General features: G+C 38.5%; 4 protein-coding genes across 6 annotated transcripts in view; 2 read left to right on the top strand and 2 right to left on the bottom strand.

Moving 5' to 3' along the window:
- Positions 1 to 2150: 2150 nt before the first annotated feature.
- On the bottom strand, positions 2151 to 6968 carry LOC148087283 (torsin-1A-interacting protein 2-like). Of its 2 annotated transcripts, XM_087785475.1 has the most exons (8): positions 6807 to 6968; positions 6291 to 6407; positions 6053 to 6223; positions 5222 to 5323; positions 4928 to 5107; positions 4449 to 4562; positions 4337 to 4387; positions 2151 to 3968 (listed from the first exon to the last, which is right to left on the bottom strand). In XM_087785475.1, exons 1-8 carry the CDS (start codon positions 6865 to 6867, stop codon positions 3190 to 3192), a joined length of 1575 nt encoding a protein of 524 aa, XP_087641601.1. In that variant the 5' UTR covers positions 6868 to 6968; the 3' UTR covers positions 2151 to 3189. The 2 variants fall into 2 exon arrangements, with proteins under 2 accessions (XP_087641601.1, XP_087641602.1); XM_087785476.1 differs by lacking the exons at positions 6053 to 6223; positions 6291 to 6407.
- Positions 6969 to 7023: 55 nt separating this feature from the next.
- Positions 7024 to 10791, top strand: LOC148087282 (torsin-1A-interacting protein 2-like). Its single transcript, XM_087783153.1, has 7 exons — positions 7024 to 7084; positions 7881 to 7957; positions 8027 to 8125; positions 8233 to 8409; positions 8475 to 8603; positions 9515 to 9670; positions 9757 to 10791. Exons 2-7 carry the CDS (start codon positions 7909 to 7911, stop codon positions 10503 to 10505), a joined length of 1359 nt encoding a protein of 452 aa, XP_087639279.1. The 5' UTR covers positions 7024 to 7084; positions 7881 to 7908; the 3' UTR covers positions 10506 to 10791.
- Positions 10792 to 11739: 948 nt separating this feature from the next.
- On the top strand, positions 11740 to 18941 carry olfml2ba (olfactomedin-like 2Ba). 2 transcript variants are annotated; one of them, XM_087785473.1, is made up of 8 exons: positions 11740 to 11999; positions 12146 to 12338; positions 13098 to 13205; positions 13395 to 13556; positions 13809 to 14013; positions 15745 to 16464; positions 17840 to 18016; positions 18258 to 18941. In XM_087785473.1, the coding sequence occupies exons 1-8, from the start codon at positions 11980 to 11982 to the stop codon at positions 18872 to 18874; spliced, it is 2202 nt and encodes a 733-aa protein (XP_087641599.1). In that variant the 5' UTR covers positions 11740 to 11979; the 3' UTR covers positions 18875 to 18941. The 2 variants fall into 2 exon arrangements, with proteins under 2 accessions (XP_087641599.1, XP_087641598.1); XM_087785472.1 differs by having other exon boundaries at positions 12075 to 12338.
- Positions 18942 to 19156: 215 nt separating this feature from the next.
- Positions 19157 to 20311, bottom strand: part of atf6 (activating transcription factor 6) — a 41497-nt gene continuing 40342 nt past the window's right edge. Inside the window, exon 16 of the mRNA XM_087785471.1 lies at positions 19157 to 19988. Coding sequence (XP_087641597.1) covers positions 19792 to 19988 — 197 coding nt within the window. The 3' untranslated portion in view covers positions 19157 to 19791. The remainder of the gene's footprint in view (positions 19989 to 20311) is intronic.

The following is a 20311-nucleotide window of genomic DNA, read 5'->3' as shown; positions in this document are numbered from 1 at the left end:
TCCTCAGAATTAAATTCTTTCTGACCATCAATTAATAACCTTTGATTTTATCTAAAATACCCCATGTCTACAAAGTGCCATAACCAAATTTAAGGAATCAATCCCCTCAGTGCTCGGAAAAATGTCTAGTGTCAGTGTGTTTCCTCCTCAAAGTCCACAACATGTCTTCTGGATCCTATTCCCACATGGCTACTTAAAGAATTGTTCCTCTTACTTAGCACTTTCATACAAGACATTATTAACTTGTCAATGACATCAGGCTATGTGCCTCAGATTTGCAGTACTTAAACCTCTGCTTAAAAAGCCCACTCTTGATCCAGAGGTTCTCACTAAATATAGGCCTAACTCTTATCTTGTCTTCATTTCAAAGATTCTGGAGAAAGTGGTAACAAGTCAGCTCTGGTAAAAGTTAGTAACGACTTGCTGATGGCTTCTGATCAGGGCTGTGTTTCAGTTCTTGTTCTTCTAGATCTCAGTGCTGCATTTGACACTGTTGACCACCAAATCCTTCTACAGAGGCTAGAAAACCATAAAGGCATACGTGGAACTGCTATTAACTGGTTTAAATCCTACCTGTCAGTTGGAAGGACAATGTACATGTCAACCACCTCTCGTCGACACACTCTAAGGTCAGCTATGGTGTCCCACAAGGTTCTGTTCCTGGTCCAATCCTATTCACAATCTATATGCTCCCACTAGAGGACTTGATCAGAAGCCAGATGAAAGAAATCCGCCAACACAACTACAGTCCTGTATTTCAGATATCAAGTCCTGGATGACCAAAAACTTCCTTTTAGTGACTCAGGCTTTGCGTGAATCAGCCCTTTCTGTTTACCTAAGCTGCTATAGGCTTAGAATGCTGGAGGAGTTTTAGACACCGAGCTCTGTATATCCTTCTTTTCTGCATTACATTCATCACCTGTGCAGTTTAAACCCACACTTTTTATTTCTCTCCCGGAGCCCCAGGGCTCCACCTCCAGAGCTGCTGCTGATCCAGGATCTCCACCACGTCTTTCGATTCAGAGTTCTCTCCAGCACCTCCATGGACTCCTTTTTTTTCTCTCTCACTGTATCCTCCCTCACTCTTCTCTCTGTCCATCTGTCTACCCCCCCATCCGTCCTCCCAGCCGGTCACAGCAGGAGGCCGTCAACAATGAGTATGGTTCACGCCACACTGTGATTCACTCATTGTTGAATTGCTGGGATCTATTTTTCCTTTCTCCACTATAGTCCCACTTCAACTGTTGAGTGTCTTGAGATAACTTTGTTATGATAAGACACTTTAAATAAAATTGAATTGAATTGGTAAATAAACGACCCGAACATACTCTGGATTGTTCCTTTCACAAATCAACAAATCTAAGTACAAGACCCAGGACGGGAGTGACTGGTTACTGTGCGCAGACGTTGTGTTTGACTTTAATACTGACATTCATCAGATGGAGGGAGAGATCCTGGAAGAAGCAGTAAAACGGTTTGAATCTCTATCATATAAGGAAGCCAGTCTCATCAACGATGATGAGAGGGAAAAAATATTGGAGCTGTTCAATTTTTTTTTAACTTTTTTTTCCACTAACTGACATGCAATCCCTTTGCAAGGAAATGGTAGATAATAGCAATTACTTTGTGAATGCAAGTCAATTGAAGATAAGACATTCATTCTTATATTAACTTATATTTGCCTTTTTAGAAAATTGAATTTTGGTGGGGTGATATACCTATATGAGCGCAGGTGTGCAACCACTGTTTGATTCTTCCTGGTTCTTTGAAGGTGGATGTGTAGTTAAAGTACAACTAGACGCATGTTCTTTGAAAAAAAGGATTATAAGTCACCCAGTGTTATATTGAACTCAAAGTTCCAAACAGACAACCGTACCAAACAAAGGTGATTTGTGATGCAAATTTAAAATATGTTCAGTAGTATATTGCCGGTTGCCACTGTAATTTATGTGTTAAACTTTACAAAACGTTTTTCAGGCTTTCTTTTTTTGTAATTAAAAGGTGGTAGCTGAATATATTATGTATTGTTTTGTTGTGCATGCACATCGGAACTATTGACATTTGAAAATATAAAGCGCTTGAACAATCAAAAACAAAACACATTTAAAAATGGCTACAAATTTTAAAACTATAAAGGGCCAAGACACAAGTTAAACAACCATGCCCACAAAATCATTTTTATTGGAAAAAAATGTAAAACTTGTTGACAGCAAAATCTTTTTTAGTTAAGGGCACTTTGTGACTTCCGCTATTTAGCTTTAGAATGCATTACGTTGTTTTAGACAATAAATGCAGAGAACATTTTCATGATATAGAATTTGGTAAAGACTGAAAAAATATTTCAAACTAGAATGAAAAGACAAATATACACATTGTACAACATTATACAGATTAACACATACACGTTCATATTCATCAATAAAAGCACATAAAGTAACATTCATAGTGCAAACCTGTCCAAGTGTACTTAAAATAGGAACCATTTTAGTCATCTAAAGTGAAAGACGACCATGGAGCTGATGGAGTGCAGTTTTACACTGCCATTGTGGACTTCACCAGCACATCAACCATTACAGCTGCCATCGTCCATCTTTTTAGGATCATTAAATGTACAGGATATTGAGACATGCAGGTAAGATTGGAGCTGACCTCTCTCCCCTGGTATAACTATCTATTAAAACGGACTTATTCAGACAAAGGTCACAGTTCAAATGCTACTTGCATCCATCCGTTTTGAAGGTTTTACAATGAACATGGGTTGATAATGTATTACTATATACTGCACCGATGCTGCTGGTCTTCCCCATCTAATGTTTTTCCTTGTGTTTAATTACGATTTTTTTTCCTCATTGTCTTTGCTTAATTATTTATATTTTTAAGGCGCCTGAAAAATTTGATTTATTTATTCATATCCTGTGTGTTATCTCAGGATCACAGTGTTTATCGGCCTATGAGCCACCTTGACCCTAAATGAACACAAGGATTAAACATCTTTCTGATTCTGACGAGAGATACAGTAAATCATATTTTAAGTAAACTAAATAATCTTCGGGCATTTTTATACGATCGTGCTCAACATAAAGCAATAAAGAGAATACCCTATTTGATAGAAGTGTTCAAGTTTCAACGATCCTCATATTTACTGTGTTCAATTTAGGAAGTTTTGTATAAAATGTCTTTTAGATTTTATCAGCATCCTTTGAGCTCCACATCCATCTCAGAAACCACAGGTAAGATCAGATGTGAGATGCGACTCCAGAGTCCTCCAAACTTGTCGTTGTCCATTTCATTAAATAATGTTTGGCTGCTGGAGCCCACAAGTCTCTCCTTCAGATAGTCCTGCACCATCTCCTCCACATACATTAGCTCACCACTCACCTCATCCTGAGGCAACAGAACTGTAAACAGCAAGAAAATGCTCTTATATGCGGCATACTCATGGTCGCAGTATCGATAAAATAAGATGGTGGATCCTGGTGGCAGCTCCTCCAGATTATGAATGACAGCTGCAAATGAATTCCCCTCGAAAGCCTTTTGCAGTTGCAAGTCAACGTCCAGTTTTACTGTATCACTCAGTTGCCCAGCTTTGCTTGTACCATTGACATGAAGGACCGATCCATTATGAGCAGAGGAAAATGTTGAAGCAAAACCTTTTGCAAGGCAGTAAAGAGTTTTCTCAGCTTTTATGCCAGCAGTAAGGATCAGGCTGACTGGCTCAGTTGGCTGAACATCTCTGAGGTGCTTCTCTAGGTGGATCTTGCTCCTTGTCCACAAGTCGGTCCTCTGACTGAGAAACTGTGCCTTGAGATTTGACAGTAAAGTTAAAAATGTTTCCAGCTTCTCTTGGCTGGAACCTTTTGAAGCACTTTCTTTAGTCCTTTGCTGTTCATTGGGGGCTCTGAACGCAAACATGGCAGCAGACCCAAACAGTATCAGCAGTATCAGGCAGCAAAAATACCACAGGAATCCTGATACAACAAATAAGAAAATTATGCTTAGTAAAGTGCATGATCTTTTGAAAATTACATTCCTCTGCAGAAAGTTACTAACACACGAAAGCGTTATGATATATTGTCACATGGGAGTATTAGAGGGACAACTCATGTAAAAAAAACAAAAAAAAACACTGTTTGGGCTCGTGGAGAGCAGAAACTGTAGACATTATAGAACAAGAATATTAGTAATTATATTGAGTAAAATGAGAAGGGAAAACTTAATGGCTTCAGAAAAAGCTGGCATGAAGAGAATGCGAGTGAGATGGAATATTGTTCATGAAGCTAAGGTGCAATAGGATGACTTGCTGAATAAAATGAACAATCGAGTAGTCCAAACTTACCTTTAGAGGAGTCTCTTTTGTCTTGTCCTTTGACCTTTTGTGTCTTTTTCCCTGCAAAAACGTATAAGAAATGTGATTTCTGTGTAACCATAGTTAGCCTTTCATAAAATACCTTTTTTTTCAGCCTGAAGAATTTCTTTATGTGGCTGAATGTTTTTCACAGGTCGTTTTACTAAATCAGGTTTCTCCAGAAACTTGCTGTGACAATTCTTTATTCTCCCCAACTCTACCATAAAAAGGGAAACATGTTTGCATTAGTTAGATAATAGACAGCATCAGTGTTCAATTCAAACATAGAATAGTAATGATGTGAATAGTAACTGAGATTCAACTTGGTTTTATCAAATATTAAATTAGTCTTCCGCCTTTCTATTTGAGGTTTTTAGACGCATTTCAGATCCAGTGATGGAGACCAAATTTTAATCATGTAAATGTACTCTTTCATGTTAATCTTATCCAAATGAGTGTTGTGAATTTTATGTTTTTAATTAATAGATTACTATTGTGAATAAATGCATTTCACTGATGGGAAGTGTCTTAAACCATCACAAATGATAAAAGAGTATTAGGGTATAATACTGAAAAACTTACCATCACCAGACATCAGTTGTGTAACTCCCATAACGTCTGTGTTCTTTGCTTTCATGTCCATGGTTTTCCTGTACTCAGCCATGCTGCTGACTTTGTAAGTTGACACACCTTGACGATTTTGTGATCTAGTTGTTTCAACAGACTCGGTGACAATAGCATTTGGTTTTGCTAATGATCGTACTAGGGCAAATGAAAAATAAAAAACACAAAGTTGAATAATATTTCCTTGAATAATCTCATTCATCTGTGCTATGGTAGCTAGTTTCACAAACAACAGAGTTAAGGGAAACATACCTCTTTTGTCTTTTAACTCATCCATCTCTTTGGTTTTAGCCTTATTCAACTGGTAGCCATCATCTAACAAAATTGTGGCGAAAACCTTATCATCCAAATCACCTGTAGGAACAAATACATTTTTTTAATCTGAGCTCAATTGAGTTTCTAAGTGCAATTCCAATAGGTCATGTATCTTGTTAATTAAGAGGATCCTGATTTGTGCTCAAATAATGAAAAAAAACATCTTCATCTTGCTTGACTTAAAATGAAGTGCAAGTGAAAATCCAACTATTCTGAATTATTCACAATTCAAATGTTCACCTCTTCTGTCCAAAAAGCAGTCCTTTTTCATTAAGAGGCTCTGTTTTGAAATTAGTACTGTATATAAAGTTCTCCCGTCTGAAATCTCGGAAAACAGGAAGCTACGAGAGTGGAGCCAATAAAGACTTAATTATGGGCTTCACCCCTCCTCCTGCCAGCTGTAATTACACTTGATACATTTTTAAGTCTATTGGAAGGGGATCAATGACCCTGGGTAACAAACCCCAAAGCTTGAACAATCACAGCCGAGTGAGTGTTGTTCGGGTAAATGAGATTTCAGTGGGTAGGGCTTAAGCACATTTTCTAATGTAAATATTTCATTTGAAAGAGAGTTTTGTGCAAACAGATACACACTTAATGAGTACAATAGAGGTCCAAGATCAATTTAAAAGTCACTTACATCAACAAATGAGTTGCCCCTCTAAATTGTTTTTATTTGTGTGTATGTGCAGTGTAGGTTAAAATGGAAGATATGTCAGAAATAATGCATCTGTACAGTGTCTGAAAGCACTGAAATATCAAATATACCTTTATGCATTCCTAAATGGTTGGAGTTCAGAGATAAATCTTGCTCAATATCACTCTCATCTTCATATCGCTGTCGCTCCCCATCTGATTCGTGGGTGTCCATGTCCTCTTTATCCTGACTCCCATCAACTCTTCTCACTGTGTGCCTTCTGTTCTTCTTATTTGGGGGGGCTATTTAAAAATATCATTGTCACCAAACGCAAAAACAGAATTACCAACAAATTAAAATCTGACTGACCTTCCTCCTCTAAATGTTCTTCACTGGAACCATTAACTGCCACAGCAGGAGGGGTATTTTGAAACAACTTCTTGGTCCTCTTGATAGGAAGCCTAGGCGTGGCTTCAAAACGTAAAGCTAAATGTGAACAGAAATATTAAATATCTTAAGACAAGAAAAAAAAGGGATTTCACATTCCATAAGTTATCAGCTCCTCTGCAGTGGAACAAACGAAGGGCTTCAATCTGAAGGACAGACACTTCTATATTAAAGAGTAGTCTTAAAACTCTGCGATTTGTCTTCGTTCTAGGTCTAAGTCTTCATTAAAATTATATATATATTACGAAACCTCTTCAACTTTATCAGGCCATAGATGCGAGTCAATATTATGGTGTCGTTGTATTGAAACAAGACTCCTCAGTAAATATTTTTGTAATAAGTTTGACAGAATAACTTGGGATAATGTTGTTAAATTCTGCGCCAATGTTAGCCATGCTTGCTACTGCTAGTTCAATAAACAGTCGACAAACTACTCACCCTTCGACGACTGTCGTACGGACCTTCTCAGTAGGCGAGGTTCAGCTTTATCGAGATCCATTTTTCATTTTTCACAAAATAATTCTTCAACAAACAAACATTTATACAATAAGAAATATCATCCAGAGTAGCGTTCCAGCTCATGAACTTTCGCTGCCCGGAAATGCGTCACTGGAACCTCTGCCTGGAGAAACAAAGTCAGTGTCGAAGGTTCCGCCGTTAACGTCGAGAACACTAGTTCCTATCTTTGATGTTCAATTCCTGTCATGTCATCCAAGGTACGTTAACAACGTTATGACATTAATAGTACTTCATGTGGTTTGCACATGTTACCAGAGATTAAATATTTAAAATAAGACTGTTATAACTCTTATATAACTGGATACACCACATAGCTTTCTGACGCTAGCAACATATGTTAGAAGATTTTATGTTTTGCATGTTTTTGAATTTATGTCGATTAATGAAAGAAATCATACATTTTGTTTATTTCTCATTGTTTTAACTAGAGTGTAGATGATAGTTGTCATGTTATGTAATGATAAGGTAGCGTTTGTTGTTGGTTTCGTTTCGGCCAATAAAACAATCTGACTGACTGAAACAAAGCTTTAACAACAAGATTTTCAGAAGAGTTAAATACGTCTAGTTTTATCTATTCGTAGACCAATTTAAGTCATTAAACTGTTGAATATTAAAGATTAGACTACGCCGATGGGGTTTGAAATGTAGGACGATTTCTCTCAACTTGACTTGTAAAATATTAACCAAAAACAAGTCACGCAGTTGACGAGGTTTAACTGTCCTACTTAAGCTTTATAATCTTCGTTGAACTGGTTGACCTCGGGTGGTGATCTTTTTTTGGGCAGATTTCTACATCTGATAGCACTTGATAGATTATATTTGCATTTCCAGCCACATGTTAGATGAGCATACTGACTTTATTTTATTGGATTATCGTCAGCTTTTCTTTATCAAAGTGCTCACAGACCAATTATTTTTGCAACCTTGAAAACCAATCAATTAACCGTCACAATTGAGCATGTTTGCTAAAGACTTTTTCAAATATCTTAACAGTGACCATAACACCCAGGCTGACACAGAAATGGAAGACCACCTGGACATCAATGTAGCCAAAATTCCTGTTTCAATGGGTAGATATAATTCAGATGATTGTGCTTATAAAGTATTTTGTTGATAATTTGATTTATTCTACTTATCAGAGGAAGAAGCAGCCCAATCTAGGGATCCATTTATGAATTCAGCATGTGATGGAGACATAAAAGAAAGAAGAAAATTGAAGAAGGCAGCGCACCCAGATGGTAAATTAAACATGCATCAATCTATCTAACGGTGGATTTGGATGGAGATGTGGTGTTTACTGTTCAACCATTTGTATCTTTGTCAATTAATCCATTTTTACTTACAGACAGCAATCTACTCCAAGATGTGGCACCTCACACAGAAAGTCCTTGTCCTCAGGAAGACGTCAAAACATATGAAGAGCCGACCAGTGATTCATTTCAGGCTCCTGCTCTTCCAGATATGAAACCCAGCGAGTCACTCACAACCGGGGAGCCAAGCTCTGATGGGGAAGTGTCATCAAGTGAGTAAAATGTATTTAAGGGAATGTCAGGGACATCAATTGATGCATTGCTATTTTTTTTACAGATGATGACTCAAACGAGAAAAAAAATGGATCAGCATCATGTGATACAATTCTTGAACATGAAGATGGCCCTAATTGTCCTGTCCATGAGGATTCTCAAGAGGCGTGTAATGACGATGCAGATCCATGCAGTAAGAATACATTTAAAAACACTTTAAAGCCTACTACTTGAAACAAGCTTGTTTGTTAAAAGATGGATGTTTGACAACTCGTTACTTGAATGCTTATTTGAGATATTTGTTTATCAGACCAAAATGGGTTTTAATGTAATGACACTTTAACACAACATGGTGTAGGAAATGCTTCAATTTAAAAGTCAAACCAATGAATGAATGAAAATCCAACTCTCCTGACTTACTCGCATGATTTAATAGTTAAAGTCTTAGTCTCTCTCAAAGATGCAAGTCCTTCATCATGGCGTACCTCATTTTTAAAGTTATTACTTCATAAAGTTATCCACGTCTGAAATCTCGGTTAACAAAAGGTTACCAGAGCAAAGCCTAATATGAGGTAAAAATAGGTTTTATTCCTACTCCAGCCAGCTACGTTTTTAAAAAAGGTTCCCATGGAGGTGGAGACTCTGGGGATTTATGACACTGCGTGACAAACCCCAACGCTCGACCAATAACAGCAGAGCAGGTGTGGTTATGTTAAAAGGAATTTAATCTCCAGAAAAAATAAGGGTTTTCAGTAGGCTGTGCTTAAGCGCATTTTGTAATGTAACTATTTCAATTAAATGATAGTTTTATACAAACAGACATATGCTGATGAGTACAATAGAGGTCCAAGATAAATTTAAGAGACACTTAAATCAACACATTAGTTGCCCTTTAATTGAATACAGTTCTGAAAAATGTGTTCCTAGGCTTGTTTCAATAAGTTCATATTAAGTTTGCATCATTCAAATGTATCCAAATGAATAAATGTGCAGTTGAAGAACACTGCTATGGTCTAATAGGTAAAAGAAAAATGTTCTGCTCTTTACGAATTTGTATCTATGTGTGTCTTTGACTATTGCACATCTTTTCATTTAATATGCCAGTGGTGGAGGAATGCTCCGGACCTGATTCTGAAGAAGAGAATGTCCCCGATCAAATCTCATCTGCACAGAAAACCATTGTGGGTCACAGCATGATTGAAGATATTGGACCTGTCATGCAAAAAAGGGAACCTTTGGAAGAGTCGGGAGTAAATAAAGGTGTGCAATTCCACTATTTTCTCATTTGGTGAAATTATTGTAATCTCATAAATCTTCTCATATATATATTTGCACTTTTTTCCCAGCAAAAAGAATCATGGCAGCAATTGTTCTGCTGATTCTCGCCATCTTGGTGCATCATCTAGACCAGCCAATGCCTCAGGTGAAGAATGTGGAGCAAATGGATACCTTTCTCCGAGAGATGGAGCGAGTGCAGACTGAGTTTCCTCACCAGCGGTCTGACTTATGGAGCAGAAGCAGGATCCACCTTGAGAGACACCTCCAGACTGCACAACCTTCAGAGCCAGTCAGTCTGATACTCACTGCTGGACTTGAAGCAAAGAAGACATTGCAATGTCTTTCTCAAAACCTTGCCTCAGTCTACTCAAGTGCTGTCAATGCCTCCGTCCTTCACATCGACGGTGCCAGCAAAGCCTACATTGAAAGCGACACAGTTAAACTGGACATTGACAGTCTGCTGCAGGAAGCCTTTGAAGGAGACACACCTGTGGCAGTCATCAATCAATTTGATGAGCTGCCTCCAGGTTCAACTCTCATTTTCTATCGCTATTGTGACCATGAGAATGCAGCTTACAAAAATACTTTTCTTCTCTTCACTATTCTGCTGAGTATGAATGAAATACCCAAAAAGTTAACTTTAAGCATGGTGGAGGAGATGGTGGATGACCATCTTCAGAGGAAGTTCCTCACGGACGGTCAGCCTGTGTCTTTTGACAGAATGGACCTGGAAAAGTATGGAGGGCTGTGGAGTCGTATTTCGCATCTTATTTTGCCAGTGGCCAGAGAGGAGAGAATAGAGGAGGTAGGATGCTAGTAGCACTGATTTAAAAGTGAAACTCTCACACAATAAATTAGAGACTAACTGGATTTTTGCTCTCAGAATTACAATGTTTACTCCAACAATATTTTAATGTTTTATTGGGATGATGGACATCAAGATTTTTTTTAAATGCAGTTGAAGATGTAGGTGGAGTTTCATGTGTAAATGACCTTACTCTTTATATGAGTTGTAATTTGACACAGCATATTTTACTATATTACTATCATGTCTAATAAAATGGTAAATTGAATTCAAAATAAAACTGTTCATATTTTTAAAACGAGTGCAAATTTCTTCCAAAAAAATGAATGATTTTGGAGGACTTTTCAAGTCATGTCTGCAAGAGTGCCTTAAAGTCTGGATAAATCTAACACCATTGTTTAATTTAAAGAAAATTAATTTAAACCTTGATACAGTTAACTTGTTCTATTAACTTTATATATGCACATTTACTTCTCAGAAAACCATTTAGGTTTTGTCTTCCTCTTATCCGGGTCCCGTTGAAGAGAAAATACTTTGAGGAATAATTTAATACACATTTATGAAAAATATACAATAAAAAAAAAAAACTGGCGACTGGTGAAAAATACCAACTGAGCTAACCAACCTGACAAATTGACGTGAATGTTTACTATTAATTCTTCAAATAAATAAAAATAAAATGTATGCTCTTTCTCCAGAGCTCCAAAGTCCCATTAAGCACTGGCGCGCCTGCGTTGCTTTTGCGGCGTGTTGAGCTATGTAAACACGACGTCACAGGTGGGCTATTCAAGAGGAGCCTTCACACCAATGCCATAGACCGGATATATCCAATGACGACACAGACCAAGATAATAATCAGAACGGGAATCAACGAAATATAGTTTATCAATACAAAGGGTTCTAAAAATATGTAAAATGATCAATGGGGATGATTAAAACTATGTTAATTTAAAACTAAAAAAAAAAAAGAAAAAAAAAAAAAGATAAAACTGTAAATAAAGTTAAAAAACATCCAAATCCGTGGGAGGGCGGCGCCCCAGCGCCCTCTAGGGGCCACTGGTTTAAAGCAGACCTGAAACTCGGCGCAGCACGAGCTTGATTATGAAATATAATGATGAGTTTTCTTGTATACACTTAGAACACATTAGACATTTATTGTTGAAACTTGTGTGTATGTAGGTGGTTGGAGAAGCCCACCCCCGACCCTCAGGTCCACCCAGGGCCCACCCACTCCTTGTGTTGCTGCACAGACACGCAGGGATGACGCGCCTGCTCTTCACTTTCCATCGCTTTGGAATAACTTTCTGGAGGTTCCGCGCATGAGGGCTCCATTTAAACTGCTGTACAATTGACGAGTTGAGACAGAAGATGATGTTTTCTCGCACCATGAGAAAGTACTGGCTCGTCGCCGCGATGTTGAGCGTGTTTTTATCGCGGACTGGTGCCGAGGACTCGGGGTCAAAGGTCGCAGAGGAAGAGAGGGACAATGGAAGTACACTGTCACAAGTAAGGCGTACAAGCGCGTGCACGTTCTCACGTGACGAGCGTGCTAGCAACCCCTGCGTCCTTCTTGTCTTCTAGCTGCTGGGTGATTATGACAAAGTGAAAGCCCTCTCGGAAGGTTCTGACTGTCGCTGTACATGTGTTGTCAGACCCCTGAGCAGGAGCGCGTGCCGGCGGATAGAGGAGGGCAGTGCGTCTGCGCAGGACCACTACACCGTCGAGACGGTCAGCTCCGGCCCTGGATGCAAGTGCGCATGCGTGGCGCCTCACTCGGCGGTCAACCCTTGCGAAGCTGAGTTCTGGGTGAAGAAGCTCCAGGAGGCTGCGAGGGCAGATGTGAAGGTGAAGCTGACCTTCTTTCAACCTTGCAACAACAGTTGTAAGGACCCTGACATTTCAGGGCTTTTTTCTAAATACTACCTAAAAAACAGTCCTCAAATACAAGAATTCGAATATTACGTATAGTTTAAATGTTCATAAGAAGCCGAAAGTTATACTGTTTAATTAATAATATTTTCTGCTTAAGGTCTAAGGTCAAAGCATTATTGCTATTTGGTTTTCAATAATAATGAAAACAAATGTTAAAAGTTTTTGACAATTTTAAAATTATGATATTTTTTAACCTTTGTGTTTTTTATATATTTAATTTTCCATTTTTTATTTAAATAATAATTACCCTTACTTACCATTCAATTCTATTTATGCCCATTCATCTAGCTTCACCATAATTGCTTATTCCAACTACTTCTTACTGCTGGATCCATTGTTGACCCTTCATGGCAAGAAAACTTCATGACATAGGACAGTATTTTGACGTTAAATTAAATTCGATTTTATACAATATGTGTTATGTTTTCTTTTTATTTGCACTTTGTTCTTATTTTTATTAAACTATCGTCTGCTGTGTACTGGAAACCCAATTTCCCAAAGGAGATCTCCAGAGGCCTTAATAAAGTATATTTAATCTGAAACAATGCTGTTGTATATGCAGTATGGCTTCTACATTTAAAGAGATCTGCCACTTTTTAGGGTGTAAAACATTGATGTAACTTCTTCATCCTGTTAAGTGGTAGTGACTCATCATTAACTTGCTTACTGCAGCTATCCACACTCCTGGACCTTCTGGAGGGTTCCTTCTATGGACTTGATCTACTGAAACTCCACCTCATCACCAGCAAGCTGGTCGGCCATGTGGATCCCATTGAGAAGGTAGATCAGACTACCTCTACATACGCACACACTAAAACACTGACACACACCAGACACAAACAGAAATACACAGATGCAGACACACAGGCACCCACGCAGTATGCCTCTTAATGATGGTTTAAAAGTAAATTAATAATACATTTTCCCCACCTACAGGTCTGTTGTTAATATTTCTGTTTCTCCTTGCAGGTTGGGTCACTAAAGCAAACAAAAGATGAACTGAAACCAACAAAGGGTCCCCAAACTTTGGAAGAAGCAATAGAAAACCCTCCATTATCTGCTTCCCTACCATTGCAGGAGACAAAGTGGAACGCCACTGTTGCTCCAACCACCACAGCCACTGGCCTTGAGGCGAGTCTCCTGCTGGTCTAAAATAATAGTTGATGATATACTGCTAAAAGTATGACTATTTCATTACTTGCAGGTGCAATGTTTATATTATTCTTAGTGTTTCTTCTCCAATTTGTAATTATCATCATGTCAGTTTGACAATTATCTTGAAGCAAATGACAACCTGATAGATTCTGTGTTAGGGTTCTCATACATAAATAATGAACATTAATTATTGATGTGGGACTGTGTTGTCTGCCCAATCACTAACAGGAAGTGTTTGAGCAGAAGCTCACTGAGGATGAGGCGTCCTTCCAACTCCTCAACCAATCAGCTGACGTGAAGAAAGATCCGGTTTTAAAACAAAAAGAGGCATCTCAGGCAACCAAGGCAGATTCTAATGGAATGATTATCAGATCAATGACTTTCTACAAATCAGATCCAGAACCAATGGTAGCAGATGGCGAGCCCGGAGACTGTAAGTCAATCTGATATTGAGGGGGCTCTAAGAAATTCATGTTTTCTACTCACCCTCATGTCGACCAAAGTTTGGGATTATTTACAGATTAAGCTGTTCCTAGATAATGGCTGCAGAACTAAACCGTAAACTGAAAATAATCAAGATCCAACCACCGCTTGCTGACTTGAAGTGTGAGAACCTAGTCCCCGCCCTCTCTCAAGCGCCCGTGGAAGAAACAAGCGATCAAATGTCAGTTACAAATGTGTACATTATTTTAAATTAGGTTAAGTTTGATAAGATATAATTTGATTTCAAATGTCCTATTATTTAGTTGTTGAAATGATACTAATAATGGTTTTGCAATTATTTTGATGTATATTAATGTATATATAACCTTCTAGAGTCACATAGTGCTTTACATCAGAGAAGAGTTTGAAACAAACAGTCAGTTCATCAGGACAAACTGCAGTAAAAATACAAAACAATGTTATGATAATTATCAATGCTTAAAGTTACATTTCGCTTAAAATTCAAACTTAACTCATTTTCTACTCACCCTCATGATGACTAAGGGTTGACTAAGGGTTGAAATTATTTTCAGAGTAATTTAGGAGACCAAAATGTTTGTGTTTATTTTAATGTAGCGTCTGGAGCTCAGTTGTCTTTGTCTTTATACCTCCATAGTGCTCGTCTGTAAGGTCCATCTTATATTAAAGCCTCGGCATGAGAGCTTTAGGCTGCAGGCCTGGTATCATCCACTGAGAACAAGCCTAAAATATAGACCTGCTTAATTTTCTTGGTAACAATTCATCATATTTGGATGTTTTTAATTGTCTTTTTGAAGGAAAGTGTAGACGAAGAATACTGAGATCCAGTCGCTACATTAAAATGAATATACATTTCTGTGTATAACTCTATAATGAAAACATTACTCTGAAAATAATCGACATGAGGGTGAGTAAGTTTGAATTTTGGGTGAACTAACACTAACTAACGTTTTATTTAAAGTTTGTTTAAATATAGCATAAAGAAATAAAAATAAAGTGAACATTATATGGAATTATATTTAACTTTAAAAATCAAAAGGGTTTTGTGGCTCCCAGTGTTTTCTTTCCTGTAGGAAACGGCTCCATATGGCTCTTTGAGTTGTAAAGTTTGCTGACCCTGTGCTAAACGATCATTATATCATTATATCATTATAAACCACACATTGCCAATTGTTTTGCACCTTTCAATGTAGGCTTTATCTTTTATAATCTATTCAAATACTTTATTCTATTTTTAACATTTATTGATCGGAGTATTACATGTTAGATTAGATTTTCTTTTATTAGTCCCACAAGGGGAAATTTTTAGATATTATGGCCCTGAGGTTTGCTTGTGCTCCCAATTTATTGAAGGGGTTCAAGGGGTTAAGAGCACAGTGCTCATAGGTCAAAAAGTTAGTCTGGAGCACTGCCTTTGGAGAAAATCCAATTTATTCTTCAGAAAAGTGTCTTCAGTGGGCGGGCTGAAGCACATTTTCTAATGTAAATATTTAAATTAAAAGAGAGTTTTGTACAAATGAACTGAAAATAATAATATATTTGATCCATATATCACTTTCTCAAAGTACTACACAGTAGAAACAACGATATATGAAATGATAAAAGACACAACAAATGCATGTTCTGAGTTCTCAGAGTTCTCGATGCATGTAAACATATTCCTTGTGTATGAAACATATGACTCAAGTTGTCTCTATTTCAGTTTTTGACTACCATGGATTCAGTGGCGACAGTCCACTCGACGACCTCTTCATTGAGCAAAACCTTCTACGACACAGAGCTTCTTTGCCTTGGGTCAGGGTGGGACAACGGTCTTCTCGTCCAAGGACAAGTCTTTTCCAAAATTCTAAAAAGACCAGTCAGACTAGCAAAAAAAACAGTGTCAGTGTCAAAGGTGGACAGATCAGTGTCATGGAAACAACACAGGTAAAGGAAAGTCCCACAACAAGAAGCTATCCGGTGGCATCATCTGCTGCAGATGATGGCATGGTGACGATTGATAAATTGCAACCTGCAGATGTGGACAAGTGGAATCCTTTGAAGGATAAATCAGTGGTCACCTCAACAAAACTAAGGAGACAACAATCAGAAGGACTGTCTACATCAGCACTTACACAAACATATACAGCAGCCACCATGTTACAGAAGCTGAAAGACCAAACTACGCACTCGATACCAGCCACCGCCGCATCAACCATAACCAAAATGGTCCCCACCTCACCCACAGACCTTGGCCTGACCACATCACCAGCCTCCGCTATTTACTCACAAACACCGGCGACAGACCAGTGGTTACCCCCAGCCACTCTGGCACACACCAGCAGTGGTAGGAAATACAAAGTCAGCCAAGAGGAGAAGGTTGTAAATCAGGTAACAGAAGAGCAGATAAAGAGAGAGGAGGGACGCCCAGTGAGACGAACCGGTAATTATGTTCATGTTTCAACATGAAAATGTCAATTCAAAACTCAACACAATGCAGACATTAAAACACCTTCAAACCATTTTAACCACTCACCCACCATACCATTTGAAGGAGGGAACCTTTTGTTTTATGTTCAGCAATTTCAAGGTTTTAAACCTTTAGACCAGGGCTCTCGGAAACGGTCCTCAAAGGGCTGGGGTAGTGCAGGTTTTTGTTCCAACCAATCAAGAGCAACCCTTTAAACCAAATCTGTCTTCAGAGTGTACTCAGTTGACTGTCATTCTGGTGTTGCTTGTTTCCGCTGAGAGCAGCTAATTGGTTAAACTGTAAATGCTTGATTTGCTGGAACAAAAACCTGTACCACCCCTGCTTTAAACATTTGTTTCTAATATAACTTTTCCATTATTCAACTAAGGTATTTTTCAGTCGATTTTTTTTAATCAAAAATTCGAGCTGGAATCAAACCACTTAAATGCTGATTTGATTTATTGTATTAGGTAAGTTGAGTGTAATAAAATTAATAAAGATAAAAATTAAGTTACTATTTGACACTCAACTAATGTAAGCCCAGAATCTTCCTTTTTTAATTTCTTAAATCTTACATTTTGATCCCACCTGTGTATTTAAAGAAAATAAAACTATTTGGTTTGAGTTACAAATGTGCCTTATGCCTCGACAGAGTTTCTAATGTTTGGTCCAGGTTAATAGTTCTATGTAATGCTTACATTTATACATTGTTTTAAAAGCTGTTTTTTCCCTATATCTTTAAGTATGATTTTTACATTTTCTATTCTGGTCTTGACTATTCTGGTCTGGACTATCCTCGTTGCCCTTTTTTCATTCAGATACATCGCCCCCAGCTGGGTATGCCCAGGGCCTCCGTCTAGCATAGATAAATATCAATATTTAAATGTTGGTATAACTATATCACACTGGCTTGAATTAAATTTGCATTTTCAGAAACTAATGATCAACTTATGATCTTCAATGTATAATCTATTAAAATCTCTATGGATGTGGCAACGACAATTCCAATGATTTAAACGCCGACTAGAGAGATTCATAAAATCAATATTTTGACATGTTAACTGTTTCTTTATTACAAATATATTGTTGCTTGTACCGCCATATTGTTGCAGTAGCAAAGAGAATATTGGGGAAAGTCAGCTCCTCTGTCATTTTTTTTAAGTATATTTTTTTGCTCTTACAAATCTGAACAATCAGATTCACACAAACAATGCTGAGTCAGAGAGACACATGTCACACATCTGTGTGTGATGATGACTTCTAGTCAATTTAGAGTCCAGATTGTTACAATTTAAACAAAAGCAGATAATCACTATCAGGCTAATCTTTTTCCCCTGTTTTTTCTTAGGCGAGTGCAAAGACACACTGGCAACGATTTCCGAGCCAGTGACTCACAACACCTACGGCAGGACCGAGGGGGCCTGGATGAAGGACCCCACTTCCGACTCTGAAAAGATCTACGTTGCCAACTTCTACTACGGAAACAACCTGCTGGAGTTCCACAACATGGACACATTTAAAGCTGGTGAGAGAAGGTTGGGTGCTAGTTTTACCTCATGTTGTTTGAATTCATGGTGAATCACAGATCTGGAGAATGATCTTCAGTTACAGCTGATTCAGCAGAATTAACTATTTCACTGTAATTAACTAATGATGGCAGCACAACACTTTTCGTGACACAAATGTCCATGCAGGAGCCCCACAGCAAGGAGGTTGTGGGTTTGATTCCAGCTTGAATTCAAACTTTAATCATTGTTTCTTCCAAGGCCGTGTTAAAAACTCCTACAAGCTTCCCTACAGCTGGATCGGCACAGGTCATGTCGTCTACAATGGGGCCTTTTTCTACAACCGGGCCTTCTCCCGCGACATTATCAAGTTCAACTTGGGTTACCGGCGGGTCACAGCCTGGACCCTGCTGCATGACGCCGTTATTGAGGAGTCGTCCTCACCGTGGGAATGGAGAAGTCACTCCGATGTGGACTTTGCTCTGGACGAGAGCGGACTGTGGATCATCTACCCGGCACTGGACAATGAGGGCTTCCTGCATGAGGTAATAGTGCTGAGTCGGCTCAACCCCACAGACCTCAGCATGCAGCGGGAGACCACTTGGAGGACCGGTCTCAGGAGAAACCACTACGGAAACTGCTTTGTTGTGTGCGGCGTCCTTTACGCTGTTGACAGCTATGAACGTAAGGATGCCAACCTTGAATACGCCTTCGACACGCACACGAACACTCAGATGAGTCCCAGAATGCCATTCACCAACAATTACACCTTCACCACTCAGGTGGACTATAACCCCAAAGACGGTCTTTTGTACGCATGGGACAGGGGACACCAGGTCACATACGATGTCCGATTTGCTTACATAGAAACAAAGTGAATGATTGACATTCAGTCCAGTGTACTCATCATTTTTTATACCCAAAAATAATAAAGAGCCTTATTATGAGTGCTTGATCAACTTCATTGTTTTAAAGTCAACACACACCTCACTGTTCTCTTTTGCAGCAGTTCAGTTTGTTAAGATCCACAATGTTTCAGATTTAATGCTTAATGTGAGGGGGACCAGGAATAAATTACCAACTGGGACAAAGTTCACTGAAACATAAACACAGGATAAAGTGATAGTGTTTACTATAGTCAAAATAACATGAGGCAGATCTACAGAGAAAGTCCAGTGTTTATTGAGGACTAAACAAAAACAAACCAACTCATGCCAATGTTCAGTAGGAACGTGGGAATGGATGACATTTTAACAAACAAATAAAAATTAAAAATAAACACACATAAGTATGCACGAGGCTAAATAGTAAAAAAAATAAGTTTTGTTGACTTTATGAACATCTGCGGAACTTAACTACAAAGATCTGGGTTGCAGTGTGGCCAGGGGCACACATTAACAAAAGAGCATCGGCACAAATGATTAAAAAAACGTTTAGCTTGAGAAACGACTTTAATAAGTGACGTCATCAACTTTCATGACTCTTGATTAACAGTGGATGTATACCGTATAAAAAGTGCAGCCTGGCAGTTTTGAGATTATATATGTTGGTAACTGCAGTATTACCTAAACCAGTAAGAAAAGTTAAATAAAAAAACAGTGAAGTAAATTTTCTGGAACAAAATTATATTATTATTAAAAGCAGGGACCTGAGTTTACTGTGTTGTTGTTTTCTTTCCTTCCTGCTAATAAGCAAAAGGCCTTCTGTGCGGCATCTGGGGTGATGCAGGGAAGCTAGTAAGGCTTTAGTATATTAAACATTATTTATCACCTTGTGTTTTTGGGTCTGGGTGGTGCTAAACAGATCCCACCAGCACCCCAACAGGAGGGGCTGTCTGGTTGTTGTTTGGGGTACGCTGATAAAACGTCTCTGTGCGGTTGACGCGCAGCAAAGGAGGGATGGAGGAGGACCGGATGTTGATGATCCGCGTGTCTGTGACTTCGCAGTCGATCTGCATCATAACCTCGTGGTCCTGGTCTCTGATGACGCTGTCTGTGGATGAGAACAGGATGAGACAATGTGGAGAATGTGTAAACTTCAGACAGAATAACCTAATAAAATAGGAACCATGATGACAATTATCAAGAGCGACCGGTTAAGCTGTAGACGCATCAGTAGCTAAGCTGAGAATGTGAGCCGAATAGAAGGGTCCACATTTTGATAAAAACAAGCCTTTTAATATTTAGTAAGTAAGTAATTTATATTTGTAGAGCGCTTTTTCAGACCAGGGTCACAAAGAGCTTAAACAATCAAAACAATACCCAATAAAATATATACTTTAAAGGTCAAGACAACACCGAGACCAACACAAGAGT

The sequence above is a fragment of the Callionymus lyra genome, chromosome 2 (genome assembly GCF_982586985.1).
Source record: "Callionymus lyra chromosome 2, fCalLyr1.hap1.1, whole genome shotgun sequence".
NCBI lineage: Eukaryota > Metazoa > Chordata > Actinopteri > Syngnathiformes > Callionymidae > Callionymus > Callionymus lyra.
This window is presented reverse-complemented; position numbering and strand designations above follow the sequence as displayed.

What these genes read in the sequence shown, in the direction of transcription:
- LOC148087283 (XM_087785475.1), bottom strand. Translation starts at nt 6,867, where the DNA reads ATGGATCTCGATAAAGCTGAACCTCGCCTACTGAGAAGGTCCGTACGA. An exon ending in ACAACTGATGTCTGGTGATG is followed by an intron (nt 4,563 to 4,927) that starts GTAAGTTTTTCA and finishes TTTTTATGGTAG; the next exon opens with AGTTGGGGAGAATAAAGAAT. An exon ending in TCTTCAGGCTGAAAAAAAAG is followed by an intron (nt 4,388 to 4,448) that starts GTATTTTATGAA and finishes ACGTTTTTGCAG; the next exon opens with GGAAAAAGACACAAAAGGTC.
- LOC148087282 (XM_087783153.1), top strand. Translation starts at nt 7,909, where the DNA reads ATGGAAGACCACCTGGACATCAATGTAGCCAAAATTCCTGTTTCAATG. An exon ending in TGATGGGGAAGTGTCATCAA is followed by an intron (nt 8,410 to 8,474) that starts GTGAGTAAAATG and finishes TTTTTTTTACAG; the next exon opens with ATGATGACTCAAACGAGAAA. An exon ending in TGACGATGCAGATCCATGCA is followed by an intron (nt 8,604 to 9,514) that starts GTAAGAATACAT and finishes TTAATATGCCAG; the next exon opens with TGGTGGAGGAATGCTCCGGA.
- olfml2ba (XM_087785472.1), top strand. Translation starts at nt 11,862, where the DNA reads ATGATGTTTTCTCGCACCATGAGAAAGTACTGGCTCGTCGCCGCGATG. An exon ending in ATGGAAGTACACTGTCACAA is followed by an intron (nt 12,000 to 12,074) that starts GTAAGGCGTACA and finishes CTTGTCTTCTAG; the next exon opens with CTGCTGGGTGATTATGACAA. An exon ending in CTGCGAGGGCAGATGTGAAG is followed by an intron (nt 12,339 to 13,097) that starts GTGAAGCTGACC and finishes TGCTTACTGCAG; the next exon opens with CTATCCACACTCCTGGACCT.